Here is a 21982-nt window from a genome sequence, read left to right as displayed (position 1 = left end):
CAGCCCGGCCACCGCAGCCTGGCCCCGGCGCGCACGGCCCGGCAACCCGGCCCCACGGCCCGGGCCGGCTCCAGCCCGGCGGCTGCTCCGCCGCGAGGGACTACGGCTGCCCGCGGCTGCGGTCAGGGCCCGGGAGCGGGGCTCGGCGGGGCCCGAAGGAAGCCCAGTAGCGCACCGGCCGCACTCCAGCGGCGAACCGCCACCGCCCCGCGCCACCTCCCCTCAGCGTCCCGGCTACCCGCCGCGGGGCTGCGCAGCCGCACTGCCCCGCCCCCCCGCCCCCTCCCGCCCGGCGGGGCGCTTGCGCGCGCAGCGGGGCGGAGGTTTGGCCCTGCCCGCGTGCCGTCCGCCGCGGGGGCTGCTGGGTGAAGCAAGATGGCGGCTGTGGCTCGCTGCTCACGGGCTGCCCGCGGCCTCCTGTCGCCAAGGGCAGGTGAGTGTCACGGCCGCCGAGGGGCAGGTGCCGCGATGCCGCGTCTCCCCGCGGGGGCCCGGGGAGCCAGGCTGGCCTTGCGCTCTCCGCCTGAACCTGCACGGCGCTATGGCAGCTGCCTGCCCGGGGGCCTCCCTGCTCTCACCGCGGCACCCTCGGGGTAGAACGGGGTGAGGGAGCCCGCAGGGCGCCGGCCGAAGAGCAGCGGGCGGAAAGAACTGTTTGCGGCAGAAACGGTCGCTTTCTGCCTTCCTTCTCTTTAGGGGAGCTGGGGCTTGTAACCGAAAGGGCTACATGGGATTGGCTCCGGCTGCCGGTGTGGCAGTACAGTAGGCTGTGTGGCAGGGACTGTCAGAATGTCAGCGGATGAAATGTAGCTAAAAGTTTGGATACCTTTTGCTCTTTCTTAAGTGACCGTGACGTTCTGGTCATGGTCTATAAGCATGCTTAAGCACCAAAATCATATTTAAAGCTTGTATTTGGGCCTTTGCCACCAAAACAGAACTGGGTTTTAGTTAAGTTGATTTAGTGTGTGCTCCACTGTTGAGTAAACTGGGAGATGGCAACAGATTTTGTTGGTTGAAAAAAATGATGAAGGAATTTAACATACTTTAGATTGGAGCAATGTGTCTTGTCAAGAAAAAGGCCACTTCTAGTTTACAGTGGGTATTTGAGGTTCAATTCAAACCAGTGTTCGTAAATCACTTTAAATATGGATTGTAAAAGTAAACTTCCAGTGACAAATCCATTCTGGTTAGTGAAGAAGATGAAATTCTGCTGTTCTGGGAAGGAATCTCTGTGCAAGTCTGTGTTACACAGGAGCACAGAGCTGTAAGTAGTGCTGCGTCAGCCTGGAGATACTAACATGAGCTGTGAAAGCTGGATGGGTCTATTAAATTATGTTGTCCTGATTTACTAAATGTTGCATTTTGATTGGTCTCCACACTGTGTGTAAGGTCCTTTACTGGTTCTGAATCAGTGTGAGGATGTCTAGCCTGCTTTCTTTGAGTCTTATAAACTTTTTTTTTATTAAGATATAGTAGTAATTGATGATAATTTGTGACAGGTCTGGTACAGTTACAGAACAAGAAAAGATGTACAGCACTAAAGACCTTATAGTGTAAAGGCAGGCAACCATGCACAAGGTGAGAGAATACAAGACAGTAATAGGATGTTATTCTTAGTGTGACAGTGATAGCATCATGAAGAGCCTGTCATCAGTAATATTTTTAGAAATAACAGCAAAAAAGGCACAAAGTAGCTGAAAAACATGTATAATTTCTTTTTCAGATTAATTTTTTGCATTTCTTATATGGGCTGATCTGTTTAGTAATACTTTTTTCAAGTGATGCTCACAGTGGGCTGAAATCTTGTTGCTTTTAGGTTTTATATTGTAAGGGCTGAAATGTATTCCTTCCTAAAAGTAGCAAAGATAGTGTTAATTCTGTAAATAAAAATATTATGTATTTTTTTTTTTTACAAACCTTTAGAAAGGGAAGTGTATGTATAAAAAAATAAAATACTGAGGAGCATGTGTCATCAAGCTTTCTCTTTCGTCATCTCAGCATATCATGTAGCTTTTTTGCACACTAGAAGAAATCCTACTGGTTAGAAAGAACACAGTCATTTTTCTGTGAGTCTGCCTACCTAAAAAATAAATAACGAAACCCTAGTTATTAGAGCACGGCAAGAATGAAGGTACCAAGGTCATCCAACTGTCTCTCTCGATTTACCCTTTACACTTGCAATTGTACTGAGCTTGGTTAATCTCCACTCTCCTGGTACCCATTACATAGCTACAGGCTTTATTCTGTACAGAATATTCAGTATACACTACTGATTTAATTTACAAGTTTGTTCTTTTGTAATTTAAAAGAATAAAGAAAAAGCAACCCCCCTCTTCAAGAGTTTTGGATGTCGAAACCTAGGGTATGGGCTGTGTGTTTGTGTAGTCTGTGTCAGCCAACATTGTAAGGGTGGCATAGTAATGTGTTTTAAGGTGTGCTGTATTGGAAATCCATTGAAATGACTGTCTTCAGCTTCACTGTAATTCCACAGAAGTGTACACAAAGATTTTAGAGAGCAATGGGAAATTAACTGGATGATAGAAAAAGCAGAACATAAAAATAAGTGGTGAATATGGCAGTGATGAGTTGCCGTGTTCCTTAAATTTGTTTGAGGTATTATGAAGTTTAATATGAACATACTGTGTCACTTCTATAACTGCACGTCAGGTTTTTAGACATTAATTGAATGCCACAGGAGTGTGTACTTCTGTTAAACTCCAGCAGATCTTTGACAAATGATGTCATTTTTTTGTGTGTGTTTTTGTTTGGTTGGGGTTTGTTGTGTGTGTATTGTGTGGTTTTGGTGTTTTGTGGTTTTTTTTAAGGGTGCTTATCGTGGAGTGTATTTTCCTTCTTTCTTATAATTAGTTTCAAGGTCTCTACTTCAGCAATGGAGAGGCCCTGCATATCTGCCACTTTTAAGACAGATACCATGCCCAATTTAACTGTTCCTGAGCTTGGACCTGTTTTGTAGCAGAGCTGCTTTTTAGGCACTTAAATACCTGCTTGAAGTTTGTGTAGGTAGTATCTTACTTTGTCCTGTTTCTATCAGCCAATTGGAGTATAGTTTCTAGGCACAGCATATTAATTTGATAACTACAAGTGTATATGTGTGATTGTTTTATTTAGTTAAGTGTCAAACTACCTTTCAGGACAAATTTTGAGATATGGTATTGTTTATTACTCCACTTTGTGGGGTATGGAGAGAGGAGGGATAGGCAAACTTTTGGGTAGAGAAACACCTCCTTCAGGCACTGAAATCTTGCTGGATTTTCTGGTTTGAATTCTATCAGCTGATCTAACAAAATGTAATTTATGTTGAAACATACCCTGTCCTTTTGATATTCTTGTTGGCTACAACATCAGTGCCACTGTGTAACTGGCAATACCTAACAGTGTCAGGATAAAATGTACTCCTTCAGTGTACAAGTGGGATTTTTTTTTTGTTCTTTCTTAATGCGTCCATCATTCTGATATCAAACACTAATCTTGTTTTCATTATGATTCTTGCTACTTAGATTTATATGGGGAAGATTCTTACCCAGAAAATGCTTATGGCCATGACTTTCTAAAAGTTGGAAGGTCAGTTACTGGATTTCTGTTACATGCTCAAATTAGTTTTCCAATGACAGCTTTTACGGTCTGCTTTTGTCCACAGTCAGATGCCTGTAGTGCGTTTATGTACTCTATATTTCATCTGTTCCTTTCTTCTTATGAGCATTGACATGTAGTAACACTAAACACTTCTAATTTCAAAAATGTCTTACAAGGGATTTATTTCTTGAGTTTGGCTGACTTGGTTGGAGAGGACATACGTTTCTTCTTTCCAGACTCCCAGCTGGAGCTGCCTTGTCAGTTTATGTCAATATCCTAGTGATGTCCTATTTCCATGGCTTTCAAGTTTCTGTATCTCCTTAAGAAAAGGAACAGCTTTGAGGCAGTAATACATCATGAATCTGGCTCTTAGCATCTCTTCATTTCCCTTCACTCCAGAGCTATGATATTGAAGGACTGCTGCCTCTTGCAACATTTGCCTGCTATGTTTAGACTGAGGTGAAAAGTATGGTTAACTGCATCTAGAGTGATTCTGAGGTCTTTTTCCCGCAGTTCCCAGATCTGGAGGCAGGATGTGGATGTACTCAGGTGGGACCTGCCTCTAGCAAGTATTCTTTGCCTAACCTCTGTGCTTCACCTTATACATAGATGCTAGCCATTTAAGCTTTACTTACTGTTTAGGAACCGATAACGTTTCATGGCTTCATTTGGTCTTTGACTTTTATCAACCACTGCCTCAAGCCTGCTGTCCTCTGACCTATACAGATGTCTTTGGAATAGCCTGTCAGGGGTCTTGACGTGGGAAATTTTGCTGAGGGAGATTAAAGAAAATGGATCTGTAATGAGAAGAATAACATTAACTGTGGTTTGACACTGCTAACTTTTAGCTTGTATCGCATGCTCTCTCCTGTTTTGTGTTGTAGGCCCTGGCATTTCTGTGCTAGCTGCAGCACCATCTGTGTTGCAGCCGCGCCGCCGAGTTCATCATGCAGCGATCCCTCGTGGAAGAAGTGGACGATCCTCTGTTAGTGGCATTGTGGCCACTGTCTTTGGGGCTACAGGTTTCCTAGGACGATATGTTGTCAACCGTTTAGGTAATGTTCCCTAGGAGTACTAATTAAAAAAAAAAAAATATCCGTTTAATGAAACTCTAGTTTTTATTCAGGTTGCAGGATAGTCTAGAAACTTCTGGCATTTTGGATCTTAAAAGTGATTTTTTTTTTGTGATACTTTCATAGTGTTTGGTCTGCCAGAGTGCCAAGATGTGACAATTAGTAAAAACTGTTTTAATTTCGAAGGTTTTTAAGATTGTTAAAATCATTAAAGTAAGCCATTCTCCTTCAAATACTGTTTTTCAGTCTGTAAAATGCAAATCTGAGGAGAGGTACAACACATATTTGATTCTTCTGGTTTTGGCCTTGTTAGAATATTTTACTAAATTTTTTGCAGGAATTTGATTTACATTCTTTAAAATTGCCCTTTTGAATTTAAGTTTTAGAAAATAACTCTTCCTTTTTTGTTTTTTCCCTTCCTTCTCCTTTCCATGCAGCTTAAAAAATGCAAATATTCTTGATATGACACATTTTTAGGTATTGTACTGTGTTTATAGTACACATTTTAATTGGGTTTTTTTGTTCTTGTTTGTTAACAAGCTTCTTGAGAGATTCTGTTTTGTCTTACAAGCCCAAATACTCAAGTATGTCCCTGTTTAAGAATTCCAATGATGTAGGTTCGAAAACTTATTTCTGTTCTACTTCTAGTTTTGCAGATAGCTGTTCAAGATATCCTATGTGTATTTGTTGTGTTTTAATACCAGGAAAAAAAGGAAGTTTTGTACATTCAGAAGTTCAGCTACTTAAAGTTATGTAGTAGTCTGAGATAAACAGAACTTCTGTTTTTTTGAATGCTTAGGTCGCATTGGATCTCAAGTAATCATACCCTATCGCTGTGATCAGTATGACCTCATGTATCTGAGGCCGATGGGTGACCTGGGGCAACTTCTCTTCTTAGTAAGTCTTTTGCTTTGGCTTTAGATCAAATACAATACCATTGCTATACAAGGAAGTCTGTTAATCATTCTCAAAGTCAGAACTTCAGCTATTGTTTAGCCTCTAAATGGCAATGGTGTGAAAGAGCTTTCTTTGATTGTGCCTGTTTACACATTATCTCATCTTTTTCCCATTTGATGTTCGGGTTACAGGAGTGGGACTGTAAGGACAAAGACTCTATCCGAAGAGCCATGGAACACAGCAATGTGGTCATTAATCTTGTTGGAAAGGAATGGGAAACAAGGTAATTTTTCTCCCCACCCCCCATTTTCTCTGTATAGATAGATTTACACCAGGTATTGGACATTGTAGCAACGTTTTACAGCATGTGTACAGTATGCAGTGACATTGACATTATTCTTGGCTTCTATGAAAAGGCAAAACTGAGATTTTGCTTGTAAAAGTTCTTCCATTTCTTTAAATGGCTAACTAGAGTCCTGGTTATGATCTGGTCTTCAAAAGTGCATTCTTTCTATGATTTCCTAGTGTATAGCTTTTGTTCTGTCAGAGAGTTTAATGTGCTGCTTTCACACACCTTGCAGATGTCTCATGGGTGCCTTCCTGTAGCTGACAGAGGCTCACCCGTTTCTGTGAGCTCATATTTACATCATTACAGAAGGCTTTTGTCCTGTCACTTCAGCATAGTGATGAATTGTAGCCTACTAGAATAAGCTATGATCAAGTTTTTCCTATTCTCTTGTGAATATTAATAAACAGGAGTAGCTAATGGAGAGTCCCTAAGATTGTGATTAATAACATCATTCCTTGACAGAATTTTGGCACAGACAGTATTGGCTACATAAGCATTTTTTTGGTAATAATTTTAAAAAATAGTTCCTTTTTGAAATTCATTTAAAAAAAAAATCCCATATTGATTTTTTGGTTAAAAATACCTGTCATAGCCTCTTTATTTTTTTTTTTCATGCCAATTATGTCCACTTTATTTAAAGCCTTGTGCAGAACTGCCAGACAAAACCTCATTAGTTGTGTGATTTGCCTTTATACAGTACATAACTTTGCTATCATAGTAGACAGAAACAAATGCAGATATCAGTTTCATCTGTGTTTATAAGCATAATGTCTTTGTTGCTCTTTTTTTGTGAACAGCCATTTGATGTTCAAATTGTAGAATTAGTAGTCAAATTACTAGTCTCAGATTGCAGAATTATTTTTCCTAAAATAGGTGCTTGCCAACAGATATACAATTTCAGCTGTTTTTTGTTTAGTGAAATATCGTGCATAACTTCTGGGAGATGCTTTGATTTCACATTCAAACTTGTAGAGGTACTTTCTTTTTCTGTTAGTCACTTAGCTCCTTGTCCCACTGTTGGAGTCTATAACATAGTTTATTTGGGGAAAAGCCTACCAAACCTAAATTAGCTTTGATCTTGTGCATCTGACAAGGTTTTTGGTTCTTTTTGTATGTTCTTCAGGTAAAAATACATAGACCAGCCTGATGAGATTGTTCTGTGCTTTTACTAAATTATGAAAGATTTTAAATGCTTATTGTCAAATTAGAAGAAATTTCTTTGTGGGAATGAAGGAAGAAAAGAAAGTCTGTACGGGTGGCCCAAGGGAAATGTAATCTCTGTTTCTCTTTCAGATATGTATTTCATGTGTACTTCCCCCTTTAAAATATCTGGACTGGTGTAAAAAGTGGTGTAAGGGAGTATTTCTTTGTTATTGAAAGGAAGTGTGAGGACAACCACAAAAGGTTTCATTCTAGTTTAAAAACCTCCAAACCTTGTCACTCTGGTCAATTTCAACAGATTCAAAAGCAGCGCAGTCTTTGTACATGTTTGAGACTTGTATATTCCAAAACTTACCACTGTATTGCACAAATGTTCTTGGGTATTTTATATGTGTTGGTATTAATTGTGGTGCTGGAACCCTGAGATGAAATTCTGTGGTCTGTTAAACATGAGGTCAGACTAACCATCATAATCATCCCAAACTCTACAAAAAACTTCAGCACAAAAAAAAAAAAGTAAGATTAGAAGCAGAGATCAGTCAAGAAAAGCAAAGCCTGCCATTACATACTTTTCTTCTTGCCTAGTATTAGTGTACAGTCTCATCTGTGTGTACTATGTTGTTTGAAAACTCCATAGTTACAGGAGCAATGTTGTTCGTTCTTGTGTGTTTCTAAAATCTATTTTTGTGAGTAGAACAGGAGTGATGGTTCCCAGGATCAGATTAGTTGTTGAAGGGTCAAAAATAACTTTATTTTTAAGGCTTTCTTTAGGCTCCAGTGGGATCTGAAGAGCTGTGGGAGTAGATAAGGACAGAGAGAGAGGCATTTGGACAAGATGTTTGTTGCCCAAAGCAGATGGAAAAGATGGAGCGGGGTGCTTACAAGGATAGTATAATGACATGAGAAGCCAATTCTTTCTTGCAGTCTTGGGATAGTTGGAAAGAATTTTGGGACTGTTCCAGCCTATAGTGTCAGTTGTGCTTGGAGACAGAGCTTCTGTATTGTTCTTGATCAGATGCCAAACCAGATTACAATTGAACCCCCTAATTTAGGCCCCTTGAATGCCCTAAAGTGAGTGTAGCTGTTCTTTCTGCATGCTTCTCCTTGAGGTCCCTTACAGCTGCTCTGAAATGGTTCTGACTCCTCTGTCAATGTAAGATTTTCCATTTGCATAAGCACCTGTCTGTTCCTTGGTCTGTTTTTGTCCACTTCACCAGTGCCTAGCATCTGCCCTAACTTAGGCTGCTCACAAGTTTTGAGCTCCTTTGTAGTGTAATTGAGTGCATCAAATCAACTGAAATTTTGGACAGGTGTTGTAAAAAGGCAGCTTTGTTCAGATTTCAAGATGCAGCACCTAAAAAAAATAAATATCTGTTTTCACTTGGGAAGACTTTGCTGTTTGTCACAGACAAGTCTGGAAGAGGATTTTTTCATACTGATTTAATCTTAACAGATGAAAAAGCAGAGCACTAAAACCGTAAGTGAAGCTTACTGTTGCACATCACTTTCCTCTAGTTTTTATTATATGAAGAGTCCCTCATGAAAGGGAACTTTGTTTTTAACAAAGTCCATCAAGATGGATTTGTAAAATATATTCAAGTAATACATAATTGCTGTTTGGTTGTTAGGCAGCCACTGTTGATTGCTCTGAAAGTAAAATTTGTTTTTTGCCTTGTTTTAGAAACTTCAGTTTTGAAGATGAATTTGTAAATATTCCTACAAGTATTGCACAGATAGCTAGGGAAGCTGGTGTGGAAACACTCGTTCATATCTCTCACCTGAATGCTAACATGAGAAGTCCTTCCAAATACCTCAGGAATAAAGTAAGTCTGGAATCCTTTTGAATGTGTTTTCAGAGAGCCTACTTTCTTTTTGTATTTTTTATTATTTTTTATTTTCCTCCCCCCCAAACTGTTTGAAGGAAATCATTGTATGAATTTACTATGGAATGTTTTCTGCAGCTGAGGAATTTTTCAGTTACTGTGCTTATTGGAGCTAGAAATCCTCCTTAGTACTTCATGTGCCATGAAGGGAAATAGAACTTATATTCCTGAAAACTCTTCCTTCCTTTTATCCTTGAATATCTTTGCAACTAAAATTACTGTCATTAAGAAAGAGGAACTAGTTTGATGGTTTGGGATCTGATTTCAGGCCTAACAGATAAGGCTGGAATGACCTAGCAAAGTAGTTAGCAGTTGATGCCAAAATGAATGGTGCAGAGGGACTTCAGGCATTTGGAGTGGGATTGTTACCTGCTCTTGTAAAAAAATAAATAAATCTGGGTTTGGTGTCCTATTTTTTTCCTTATTAGGAATTACAATTTTCTATTGCTGATTTTCTCTTTTTAATGCAGCTATTGTCCCAGGTTTCAGCTATTTTTGTTTTGTTTGAGTTCACTGTACTCTGCCTTGTCTTTAGTATAAAAATTTTTGAAAGCCAGGGTTAAAATTTGGTAGCTTTCCATGTGTAACAGCTCCATAGGATAGTTAGGCCTTACCATATTGGCCAGTCCCATGTGAAAAGTAGCTAACTGCCACTGAAATTTCAAATTGTACTTAAGCAGTTCTTGGAGTGGTCTGATAATGCTGTATGGGTTATGTAAACCTGTTTTCTTCCAAGCTCTGGTCTGACATAAGCAAGAGAAGTACTTAGCTTAGGCTTCTTCCTTTTTGAACCTTGTCACTTTAAATTTGTGTCCCTTCACTAGTGAGACTATTGTATCTCAAACAGAAGAAATGATCTACATGTTTATGGGACTTCTGGGACATTCTGTGAGGCCTTTATCTTAGCATAGCATCTCAAAGATCAAATGGCTCAGATATAAATAATTTTGTGCTACTGATGGTGTAATTTCTTTCAGTGCTGTAGTCAGGGTGCATTACTTTCTGAAAAGGCATGCTCTTCTGGTCTGTTCAAGAATGGATCTAATGAATGTGTTCATTTTAATTGAATGATAGGCTGTTGGAGAGAAGGCAGTGAGGGAAGAATTTCCAGATGCTATAATTTTGAAGCCCTCGGAGATGTTTGGGAGAGAGGACCGATTTCTCAATCATTATGCCAGTATGTACACTTGAAATAATAAACCCATCTATGATTTGGATACTTGACTATAGAGAACAGAGAGAAAATGTGATTTGTTTTTGAAAAACAGAGAGGTATGTTTTTATCAGAAATTTACGATATTTGGTTAGCTGAAGGTGTATGATACGAAACAATACATTTTCATCTCATGACTGAATTGTTTCTGAATCTAGTTAGTTTGCTGTTTGGTTTGATTTTTTCTTCCCTTTTTTTTTCCTCTTTTAAGGGGGGATGTTTACTATTTATTTTATTTTATTTAGATTGTTCTGAGCTAAGGTCTGGTCATCTTAACCCTCGAAGTAATTTAACCTGAAGGTAGTTTTTCAAATTGGTAACGCTTGAATGTAAAAATCGACTTGAGTTGCTCTGGGCTCGGAAGCAACAGTAATGAATCTGATGTATCGCCAACAAAATTGCTAGGCAGGATAGGGTGGAATCTGTTTCTGTCTTGCAAAGTTGACATATCTCTGAACCACTCTAAGTAAACAGTAAATACAGCCTTCCTATCATTGTTAATAAGAAAACCAAATATGCATTGAAAACAGTGCTACTGGAATTGGATGGTAATTCTTCCCAATTTTTTTTTTGTTTGTTATTTTTTGTTAGTTAAGTCAGTTTTCAGAAGAGATCCACATTCAGTGTACTGCAAAATGTATTGGTTGTTTGCTTACTGAAAAGATTCAAAGATTTTGTTCTCAAATTGTGTATGTGTTTTTTTTATCAGACATGCGCTGGTTCGGTGGTGTGCCTCTTATTTCTCTGGGCAAGAAAACAGTGAAGCAACCAGTATATGTAAGTTTTCAATAAAACAAGACAATCCCAAATCCTCTGTGTGTGTGTGTGTTGTGTTTTTCTTTTCCCCCTGTAAATCACTTCTGAAAGGGGAGTGTGCATGCATTCCTGTTTTCTATTAGTAATTGTCTGAATTTGTTTCTCACAGGTGGTTGATGTAGCAAAAGCAATTATTAATGTAATTAAGGATCCTGATGCTAAAGGAAAAACATACGCCTTGGCTGGGTAGGTTACTTTTCTGATTCTAATTAACTGAAGTACTTGTTCTTGGTGTCATTTTTTGGCATGCTGTACAGTACATTTAATTTCTCATCCATGCACACAGTTTGAGCTGCAATAAATTCCACCTCCTTTTTGGGAGGAAAAATGACTCAAGCTGTTATTGTGAGTACTCTGAAAATCCTAGTTTGGGCCTCATTGCATTTAATGTTACGTTTGTGCACACAAAGAAATAGGCAGTCTTGGGAATCATGCTAAACAACACAGATTTGAAGAAAATTCTGCTAAAGCTGTGTGGAAACCACTTGGAATTAGAATGGATAGAGACAGTGGATCTTTTGGAATAATTTGTGTACAAAAGCCCCAAGTCAGAATAGGTCGTTAGTATTAAGAAGAAACAATGTGGCAAATGCCAAGGTAACGGGTCCATGGTTTGGTACTGAAACATAGTACTGGAACTGGTCTTCACCCAGTATATGCGGTAAAAGGAACACGAGATTCATTGATAGAGAAAATAGTGGCTAATAAGTCAAGATACAAATTATGCTGAACAGGTCCCTTTTTTCTATAATGTGCATATTTCTATCTTCCCTCCATATACATTAAAATGTTTATAATTATCAGGATTTTGCAGAAAGCTTATCTGAGATTACATTGATTTTCCCACATACATTTTGTGACGCTGCTGCGGTGACAGCTCTTTATTCCCATAGTGCAGAGATCGGTCGTTGCTGGTTGAGGTTTTACTCATGTCATGCCACTTTCTTCAGTGCTGTAACTGTTGAGGAGGATGTTACTCCAGGCAGCTAGGCTAGGTTGTGCTGTATGCTGGTGTTCTGGAAAAGGCAGCAAGCAGGTCTTCAAATGCTTTTCGACCATACTGAGGGATTTCTGCTCAAAACCTATCAAAATAAGAAGCTAACAATGGTCTGAAAAGACTGCTAACAGCAACAATAAGGTTATTAAGTAACTTCAGGTTGCTTTCAAATCACTGGGATGATACAAAGTGTCACACTAAAGAGCAAGTGTAAACAAATGCTAGACAGCCATTCAAACCCAGGTTGTTGTTTTTTTTTTTTTAATGAGAGAATAGGTTATGTAGGTGTCAGATGGACACAACTAATGCAAAAACCAAAATGTGACAAAATTAACCATTTGAGTGACTATTTTATCTCATGGGGACAAAACTTGAAAATGGGTCAACATGTATCCAAAGCTGCTTGCTGAAAAAGGAAGGAGAGGTGCCTGGTTTTAGGTTTGTCACTGTCTCAGCAGCAGCAACTGCCCTAACTGCAGGAGAAACTGAGAATTACACACTTAACAGAACACTATTTGCAGCCAAATGGAAAGGCAATTGGCTAAACTTTGAATGTGTTCTTACAGTTTGAAAGTCTCATTTTTTGGCAATTTACAGAAGGTCAGGAGTTCAGTGCCCAGGTTTCAGAGACAGGAATTCAAGCAAGGATGCCAGGCTGTCACTGCAAGGAACACACTTTCAGGCACATAACAATGACTGAAAAGACTTTGGATAAATGATGGTTTAAACTGAAGATCCAAATCAGTGTTGGAAGACCAAAGGAACTCTGCAGCATAACCCTTGACTGAAGCTGTATGAGACACTTCTTTATTTTTTTAGAGTTACCAGTTTAAGTTTAAAATAGTAATTCTGTAAAAGAGCATTCTATTTCTGTGGGTTTGGGTTGTTGTGGTTTTTTTTCTTTCTTTCTTCTTTTCTCCTTCCAACTAAATGGTGGGATAGAGTTTTAACTATGACAGTGTCATTGCTGTTTCTGAATGATGGAAGATCTCGTATGGTTTTTTACCTGTGCCCCTCTTTCCCCCATGGCATTGGTTTTGCTTCATCCACTTGTTAAATCTGTCTTGAATGCTAATGCTCTAGAGCTTGCTGTTTACTAGCGTTGTGACTAATGTAGTGACACTTCAGTGTGATTCTGTTGGTGAAATTGTATTAACGTTTGGTAATTTATAAAGGAACAAACAGTATTTATTTTTGTTTTCACATTTTGAAGTTCTTAACCCTATCCTTACATGATCCTTACAGATCAGGATAAAAGTGAAATTGACTTATACTACCTTTAGATAGGCATGAGGATGTTAAAGTGTAAGGGCAAAAAATATAGTGTGTTGTGTGTCCCCTCCCCTTTAATAATTAATAAGTAATGAAAACTAAGATTTGGTTGTTTGGGGGTTTTTTTTTCCCCTCATTGAGTAAGTAAATTTGACATTACCACTTTCTGCTGTGTTTCTCTTGTAAATTCTAGCAACAGAAGAAAACTCACTATTCTGTTTTTGATGATAGTTCTTTAGTGTAACTTCATAAATGCAGATTGATCTCAGGTTCTATAATCCAGCCACCTGGATGAAGTTGATATGGAGTGTCAGGTGTTGAATTCCATTAAAATGTTTTGCCCCAATTCGCTTTTACAAACTAAAGTAGTAGTAATGTGGGGCTGTGTCTTTTTTCCAGCATTTGTCAACAAATTTTGTTTGTGGTTGTTAGCATTGCTGTTCTTTCAGAAGAACACGTCAGTTGAAGGCTTGATTTTCATGTGTGCAACCTCAGACCTTGACATCTTTGAGATCTTGGGTTTATCAAACTGAAATTCGTGTTCTTTGTATCATACACCTGAATTTTTGGACTGTGTGATGTTTAAGTACGCAGAACTGTCTTACTCTAGCATGGTTTCATTTTTGTGGGGATTTAGATTCCAACAGTAATTCAGTGTCTCCTATGAAGTTAGAATATTAAAATGCGAAGGCAAAGTCTGAACAAGAAAGGAATGGGAACTCCCAGTGGTGTAGGTTTCTCTTAAACTATTGCAGGTGTGCAGGAGATGGACTGCTTCCTTCCCTCCATCTTGAGAGGGGGAATGCGTTCTTCTGGGGGAATTTACCTCGGTTTCTTTCACTTGCTTTTGAAGAGAACAGTATGCTTTTAGTTGAGCAAAGGCAAGTGAATCAATTTCCTTGCATCTATTTGCTACCAAAGATGGGATAACTTTTGTTAACAAGCCTTTCTTAATTCTACCATTTGCCTTCTGGCTTCCTTCTGTTACGCACTGCCAATTGGGCTTGTACAAATTCAGTCCTGTCTTGGTGATGGAAACCTTGTATTCAGAATTTGAGTTGGCATGGAGGAAGCACATTAAAGGTGTGCTTTAAAAGTACATGGAACATGCTTCGTTCAGTGTGGTTGTGGTGGGTTAGCCTTGGCCAGCAGCCAGACACTCACCCAGCTGCTCACTCTCCCTCCTCAACAGGGCAGCAGAAGAAAACAGTATGAAATGCTTATGGGTTGAGATAAAGGCAGGGAGATTGCCTACCAGTTACTGTCATAGGCCAAAAAGACTTGACTTGGGAAAAATTAATTTAATTTACTGTCAATTAAAATAGATTTGAATAGTGTGAAATAAAGACGAATAAAGCAACACTCTCTCTCCTTTACCGTTTTCCCAAGCTCAGTTTCAGTCCTTCAGGTTCAGCTGAGCAGCGCAGGGAGATGGGGAGCAGTGGGTTATGGAGGCAGTCCATAACAGTTCATTTCTGCCTCTCCTTTCTCTTCACGCTTTTGCCCAGCTCCGGCATGGGCCCTTCCGTGGGCTGCAGTCCTTCAGGATAAATCAGCTCCACTATGGGCTCTCCATGAGCCACAGGAATCTCTGCTCGAGTGCCTGGGCTTTTTTCCTCAGTCCTCTGTGCCTGTGTGACATTTTTGCCCCTCTTTAAGAGTGTTTTACCAGTGGCACCACCACCTTGTTTGAGGGGCTCAGCTGTGCCTTGCGGTGGGTCTGTTGGAGCTGTCTGTGCCTGGCACAGGGCAGTCCTGACCTCTCCACACAGGCTGCGCCTGCAGCCACCCCTGCCAGCACCTGGGCACTGGCACCCAATGCAGTGATAAAACAATTCAGCAGTTTGTGACTTACACTGTTACCATTGCTGATGTCAGATGATATGTTTTTCTAACTTAATCCCTCTTTATTTTAAACAGTACAGAATCTGGAGAGCCAAAATTAGTTCCCCCTCTTGTGAGGAAAACGACAAATCTGGTAAATCATTTAGAGTGAACAAAACAGGCCCTTGGTAGGCTTCAGGGTGGAGGGTTTTAAATTTTTTGTTCTTGCTGCAAATATTTAAGTATACCTAACTTACCTAGAATGTTTATTGTTTTTTCTTTCAGACCTAACCGATACCTCCTGCATGACATGGTAGAATACATCTATGCAGTTTGCTTTCGAACCTTTCTTCCCTATCCACTTCCACGTCCTCTCTACCAGTAAGTGGGACCCTTCCTTCAGTAGGATCTTGGGATCCACCAGGTGGCACAGAAGCATAAATAACTGTGGCACTGGTTATTTAATATTATCAGTTGTTATTTAACATGCTAGGACTGTAGAAAGTAGCTTTCCCTAGGTAGTCGTTAAATGGCTTTGAGTCTTCTGCTCAGGCACAGGCCAGCATTTGATGAGCTAGTGTATGAAAAGTGTACTTCTAATAAACTTACTAGAGTCACTGAATGGCTTTGCTGAGTCAAGAAGTAGCAGAAGGTCCTAAGTAGAGACATTCAGTAGCAAACTAAATGAACTTTTATACAGTACTACAGGGTAAATCTGTGTGTATGTTGTGGACTGTAGGTGCTGACAGATTTTTCTGCAGCAGCTTAAGGTATTGCTACTGTCAGCTGTGCTTCCAGTCTAGTGAGCGCTGCCACCCTGGAAGCAGAGTTGGGGTAAGGGTGGGTATGGGTGTTGATTGACTTTCTATTTAAGTCCTTTGTATTGATCTCAGCCAGTGTTGGAGGTAAGTTTGTGTTGAGATCTTGACCTGGGAATTTGAGCAGTGCAGTTATGAGCAAGCATTTCTTTGCCTGAGATATAAGGGCAGTAACGTCTTTAGAAGATGCTAATAAATTGGGAGATAAGAAGGGAAAGGTGTAGCATCACACCAGTTGACTGCAGTGGATGGACTGCAAGGGCTCTGTTTGCATGCCCTGAGCTGCTTCTGCAGCTCTGTGTTCTGGCCTCAAGGTGTACTGGGGATAGAAGGTGACTTGCTGAATTGCAGCTACTGAGGAATAGTGCATGAAAAAGTGCAGTATAAATCTGAGCCTGGGCCCAGTCCTTCAGGCATAATCAAATCCTTTTGAAGAACTGTCTCAAACAGTAAATGCTGTTTCAGAAGTTGCCCTTAGCATAGTTGAGATGTGTTAATATTTGGGGTGCTGGTTCTCCTCAGTTTTAGTATAATGCAAACTAATAAGTGAAAAAAGTCACTGATACTAGAATCCTCCTACCAATCTGCTAGTAATAGAACTCGAACACTGGATTCGTGTAACTGATGATGAATAATGCTAGAACATTTTAAACGGTTGTGTGTGTTTCTTAATTGGCTGTAGAGGCATGAGGTTAACATGGCTCAGCTGACACAGAGAAGCTTTTTGAAAAAGTAGCTGTGTGGGTGCTTATTAGTTTTATTCGCATTTGCTGCAGTCCATGTTATGCTTCTTTTTTTATGGGCTAAAGTAAGTGATATTCCATATTTTTGAGACAAGAATGCATCTAAAAGGTGATTAAGCCTCGTTCTGTGTATGTGCAGCAACTTAGTAACACCCTAATCTGCAGGTGAGCGCTTCAGTAAGAGATTCTACCTTGCATACTGTTGGTTCCAAGACACTGAGCAAGAGCTGTAGTGTTATTTTCTTTTCTTTGACAGATTTTCTTTCCTTCAAGGGAAACTTAATTTCTGAAAACTGCAAATATACTAATCCTCATCCTTTTTATAGATGCAGATTGCTCCAGATTCCATTGTCTTGTTTGTACGGCTGTTAACTCATTTAGTTGTCAGCAAGCGTGTTTTCTCATGGAGGCACTGAATCAAACTTCATGACTAATTGGACTACTGCCTACACTACTAGGGAACAGAGCTTGGAGGAGAGGCAGGGGCAAGACTGAACCCTCTGGTGTGTGGGGAACTGGATGTGGAGGTTTACTTTCCTCACCCACTAATGCTCATTTTTACTCCTAGATATCTGCTCCTCCATTCCCTTCCAAAGTAAAAGAATAGGAGATCGAATAATTCAGTAGCCAACAGTTAAAGTTACCAGAAACACAGCTAAGAACTTGCTGGCTGACATGTTCACTGCTTTAATGAATTCATAGCTTGCAAGAACGGCTACAGTACCAGCTCTCTCACACTGTCAGTGTGAAATATTTATACCAGTTCTTGTGTTCTTCTGTGCATCTGAATAACAACTATATTTTTGCAATACTCTTTCTGATTACAGTTTAGTTGCAAGATTCTTTGAGATTAATCCATTTGAGCCATGGTTAACACGAGACAAAGTGGACCGGGTAAGTGTAGGATAATCCACAAATTCTTCTTGGGAAATGTTTCATTGTCTATTTGTAACTTGCACTTGTAGTTTTGCATTAAAGGAGCACCGAAATGTGTGTACATCATGTGGTGTAGTATTTCAGTCAGTTCAATGGCTAGAATTTGATTATAAAGAATCGCTTTCAGACTATTTGCATAGTACAAAATTTTAATTTTTTTAAGGTGTTTGTATATAACCTTCCTCGAATATGGTGATGGTTCCTGCCATACAATTGCTGCAGCTGTTGTTGTGCAGTCTCACTCTGATTTGTCCAGACCTGTTATGGTGCCAAGGGGATACACTGTCAAAGCAGTTCCAAGATTCATCTGATGTAGTCTTACAAAAACTAGTAAGAGAGAGACGCTAACAGAAGTGGGTTTTTTAAAAGGCATCTTAATGATGTAGTCTTTCCACTAGCCTTGGTGAAGGAAGAATAGTTAACATATTGCTCTGAATACATTTAAGAAAGTGGTTGAAACAATTGGTGAGAGGGTTACATAACAAGAAGTAACATGATGAGGTGGGGAAAGGGCCCAGCCTTCGTGAAGTGTTAAAAGTGGTCAAGTCTCATGCTTGCTTCTCTTGTGTCCCTCCCCCCCACCCCCAAAACATGCTATTGAAAATGACAGCCAAAGTAGAGATTGGATGTGCAGTGTGCAGCTAAGAGAGGGTGTGTGTGTTCTCCCCTCTTTTAGGTAACTAGTGAATTTTATGTACCTCTAGATGCATTAAAGTCACTTATAACACCCAGATAATGGTGTTTTTAACAACTCAAGTTGAACTGGCAGCACTGGCTACAGCCCAAAATCTCGCTTGACATTAGAGTGCATTTTTTATGTACAGGTTGCAACTTCATGTTTATTCCTAACTTCTCAGAATGTCTAAGTGGGAGTGGAGAAATACTTTGCAAAAAACCCCAACTGCAAGCGAGGAAAAAGTAGGATTTAGCAAGTATTAGTAGCAAAACTGTTGGCGTATGTGTAGGTTAGCAAAGATAGTCATGTACTCTGACAGTCTCTGAGCTTGCTGTTCTCTGAGGGTTGTAGGTACTCTCCCAGCTATTTTGCAGAGTTGGAGTTCCAATGACTTTTGTTATGATGCTGTATCTATAGCCTATTTTGACCTGATTGTTCCAGAATTAATTTGAGCTAGGGTACTACCATGAATCTGGGAGACCTGGGTTGTATACTTAGAGCAGCTTACTGAATAGCTGCAAGCAATTAATTTCTATGTTTACATTTCTCCATCTGTGAAATAAACTTTTCTTATTCTGTTTGGAAATAATTGTGAAAAACTGTGGACGGTATGTGTAATGAAGGAGGTAACCTTATTTATGGTCCAGTGCAAGACTTTTTTTTTTTTTTTTTTTTTATTTTCCCCAAACAACTGACTTGTACCCCATACTGGAGAGGGTTGGCATTGTAGTTGTATTGGCTGTATTGACCCAGGTCCCATCTCCTGAAAACCTAACTTCTAGCCACCTTTGTCGTTTATAGAGTAACATTTCATAAAATAAGCCTGCACCAAATCACTAAAACTACTGCAATTCAGCTATAGCATGAGTAGTGCAAGAGGGCAGTTTCTCCATGTCACTTGTGTGTCTGATTGTTCCTCTTCCCAGCTTTTCATCCTTAAGTAATCTACATAAAATTAGATCCAATTGAATTAAAAACCTTTCAAGCAATAATAGCATAAGAGAAATCCCCGTTTTCTAAGATACAGGTCATATGTGTTGCAAATATGGTAGTAGAATTAAATATTTGCCCTGTACAGGACCCTGTTCTAGACCATGATCAGCGACAAATAACCTACCAAAGGTGACAATTCAACATAGTTTTCTTGACAAAGCAGAATGTATGTAATTGCAGTTCAATATGCCCTTTGTTTGGCTTAATTTTATGGTTGCAATGCAGTAATCTTCCTGTAATGTATACCTGATGGAGAGAAAATGAAGACACTTTTCTGCACGTTTCACTGCTGTTTATTCCTGAATGTAAATCTGAAGCCTGAAGGACTTTTTTGCCAGATGCAAACCGTCTGAATCTCCTGTCAAAGTACACTGGGTACGCAATACCTTGTGTAATGACGCCATAGTTCTGTAGGGCCAAGTCGAATGTTTTTCTCCTCCCAGGGGAAAACGCTGCCAAAATCAGCCAAGGAACTGGGACTGACACACAGTTGGCTGAGTCCACATTTATGTTTGGATAGGTCTTCAGATCTACAAGGTGCAGCAGTGTATTGTATTGTGGGGTTCTTTATCAGGGGAAACAGTCTTACATCAGCAGCCTTGAAATTGTAGTAGACTGTCCTGAGAGCTGCCATTTTGTTAAAAATTATTTTGAGATACATTAAAATGTTTCTAGTACTATGGAAACTAATTAGCATACATCCATAAAACTAAAAAAAGTACTCTGTACTTATATATGAGGTCACCTTTTTTCTATGTGAATGATGGGCGTAATGCTGTTCATTCTATCAAGTGAATTCCCTCTTTTTGTTTGTTTGGTTTTTTTTTTTTGTTTTCTTCCCCCCACCCCTTCTTTTTAAAGTTTCACACAACAGACATGAAGTTTCCTGACCTTCCTGGTTTGGAAGACCTGGGTATTCAACCAACACCTCTAGAACAAAAAGCAATTGAAGTTCTGCGCCGTCACCGCAGATACCGCTGGCTGGATGCTGAGCTGGAGGAAGCAAAACCAGCTAAGACATATCCCATGTAACAGTTGATAAGGTGGTTACGTAACACTTCTTAAACTGCCTTTGTATGACCCAATTTGTTTGAAGAACTGTGTATATACTGAGTAAAATACATTAATCGTGTAAACTGTATTTCCGCAGTGTTGTCTTTTCAGTTATGGAAGCCTGTCATTGAAAAGCAATTTGTCTCTTTAAAAGGTCATGGAAGCAAATTCAGTTTGTTGCTTAGTTGGTAAGCATGAAAATATTTTGTAAGTTTGGGACTAGAGGGAATGTGTCTTAACACTAATCAGTTTCTCCCTTGGCTCTCAAAGCAAGCATATCGCGACGAGTTTTACTAAGTGGTCAAGTGATTTGAAGAACGTTGCATTTCAGGACTATGTTGCCTAGAACGTGTCCTTTCCAATAGGGACTGCTGGTACTGCCATCTATTCAGATTATAAGGTCACATAAAGACCTGTTTTTAAGTTCTTGACTCTTCTGAGCTTTGTTTTCTGCCCTGAGCACAGCTGTTACAAAATATGCCAACCAGAATGGCACAAGCTATTTGTAAGGTCAAGGAGTGTCAATTAGACACATAAACAAGTTGCTTCATGTTGTCTGACCTCTTGTGATAATTGTGTGTGCTGTGGCTCCTAGACATGAGGAAATGTGTCATTTGTACCATTTTTGAATTAGAAAGTCTGCCTTTTAGATGCTCAAATCTTTTATGTGCTAGGGCATCGTCTTTCTTTTTGTAAGAGAGATAAGCTTTACTTCAAGATTACATATTTTTAGTTGTTCTAAGATCAAAGAAAGATCCCTGCCTGAATTTGATCAGGAACTGTGCTTTCTGTTTCCATATCCAAAAAGAGTTGCTGGAGGCTCTTGGTTAAATTTTGGCAGGGGCATTGCTAAAGGTGCAGGTTGGAGCTGAGTAAGTGTGCACGGAAGTGAGAGCTGAGATTGGGATCTCCTATATGCAGTACACTGTTTTGATGGCTTCAAGGTGTGAAAGAAGATATTGAATCAAGGAGTGAGCTTCTAGTTCTGGGAGTAGGACAAATCACGTTAACAAGGATGAGTTGAGATTGGTGGGGAAACTGGTTTTAAACTGGGGCTGAGAGGAGATAAAATAAGTGACAGAACATCTTGTTTTCTCACCTCCAAGCTTCCTACTGCTTGTCTTTGTTAGATGTGAAACTGGAGGGAAGGAACTGGAACTGGACAAATGGGTATCAATGGTAGAAGCCTAATGGAGGGGACATCTGAAGTGGAGAATGGGATGGAATAGGTGATAAAAAAGGAGAGTAGGAAAGAGAGAATAGACAGATCGAAAGAACAAGGTCAAGGTTAGGGAAAACATGGAAGACACGATTAAATCACACTGATTGCTGGAACCAAAGATCAGAATCTCACTATTTCTGTATTCTTGCCAAACTACTGGGAAACTCCTGGGCAAAGACCAGGTTGGATGGGTCTTTAAGCAACCTGGTCTAGTGGAAGATGATGTCCCTGCCCTGGGCAGGGGGTTTGGAACTGGATGATCTTTAAGATCCCTTCCAACCCAAACCATTTTATGATTCTATAAAGTCTTAATTTTCAACATCTTCCACATTTTCCACTTCCAATAAAACCTACTGCTCCTAATGTTTACTCTGTTAGGAAGAAGAGGTGGGCTTTTGTAATACGGATTTTTTTTATTCTGCCTACTAGGTATTCAATTTGGCTCTCAGGGATTGTTTATTT

At 39.8% G+C, this 21982-nt stretch overlaps 1 protein-coding gene across 1 annotated transcript; it reads left to right on the top strand.

The window, feature by feature from the left end:
* The first annotated feature begins 300 nt into the window (after positions 1-300).
* NDUFA9 (NADH:ubiquinone oxidoreductase subunit A9) lies at positions 301-20386 on the top strand. Its single transcript, XM_055808041.1, has 11 exons — positions 301-433; positions 4479-4649; positions 5467-5564; positions 5756-5847; positions 8756-8897; positions 10032-10134; positions 10880-10947; positions 11096-11172; positions 15365-15460; positions 17468-17534; positions 20107-20386. The coding sequence occupies exons 1-11, from the start codon at positions 376-378 to the stop codon at positions 20275-20277; spliced, it is 1143 nt and encodes a 380-aa protein (XP_055664016.1). The 5' UTR covers positions 301-375; the 3' UTR covers positions 20278-20386.
* The last annotated feature ends 1596 nt before the right edge of the window (positions 20387-21982 follow it).

The sequence above is a fragment of the Falco peregrinus genome, chromosome 6 (genome assembly GCF_023634155.1).
Source record: "Falco peregrinus isolate bFalPer1 chromosome 6, bFalPer1.pri, whole genome shotgun sequence".
NCBI classification, from domain to species: domain Eukaryota; kingdom Metazoa; phylum Chordata; class Aves; order Falconiformes; family Falconidae; genus Falco; species Falco peregrinus.
Note: the sequence above shows the minus strand (reverse complement) of the source record. Positions and strands in the feature narration are given on the sequence as shown.

What these genes read in the sequence shown, in the direction of transcription:
- NDUFA9 (XM_055808041.1), top strand. Translation starts at nt 376, where the DNA reads ATGGCGGCTGTGGCTCGCTGCTCACGGGCTGCCCGCGGCCTCCTGTCG. An exon ending in CCAAATACCTCAGGAATAAA is followed by an intron (nt 8,898 to 10,031) that starts GTAAGTCTGGAA and finishes ATTGAATGATAG; the next exon opens with GCTGTTGGAGAGAAGGCAGT. An exon ending in ATTTCTCAATCATTATGCCA is followed by an intron (nt 10,135 to 10,879) that starts GTATGTACACTT and finishes TTTTTTTATCAG; the next exon opens with ACATGCGCTGGTTCGGTGGT.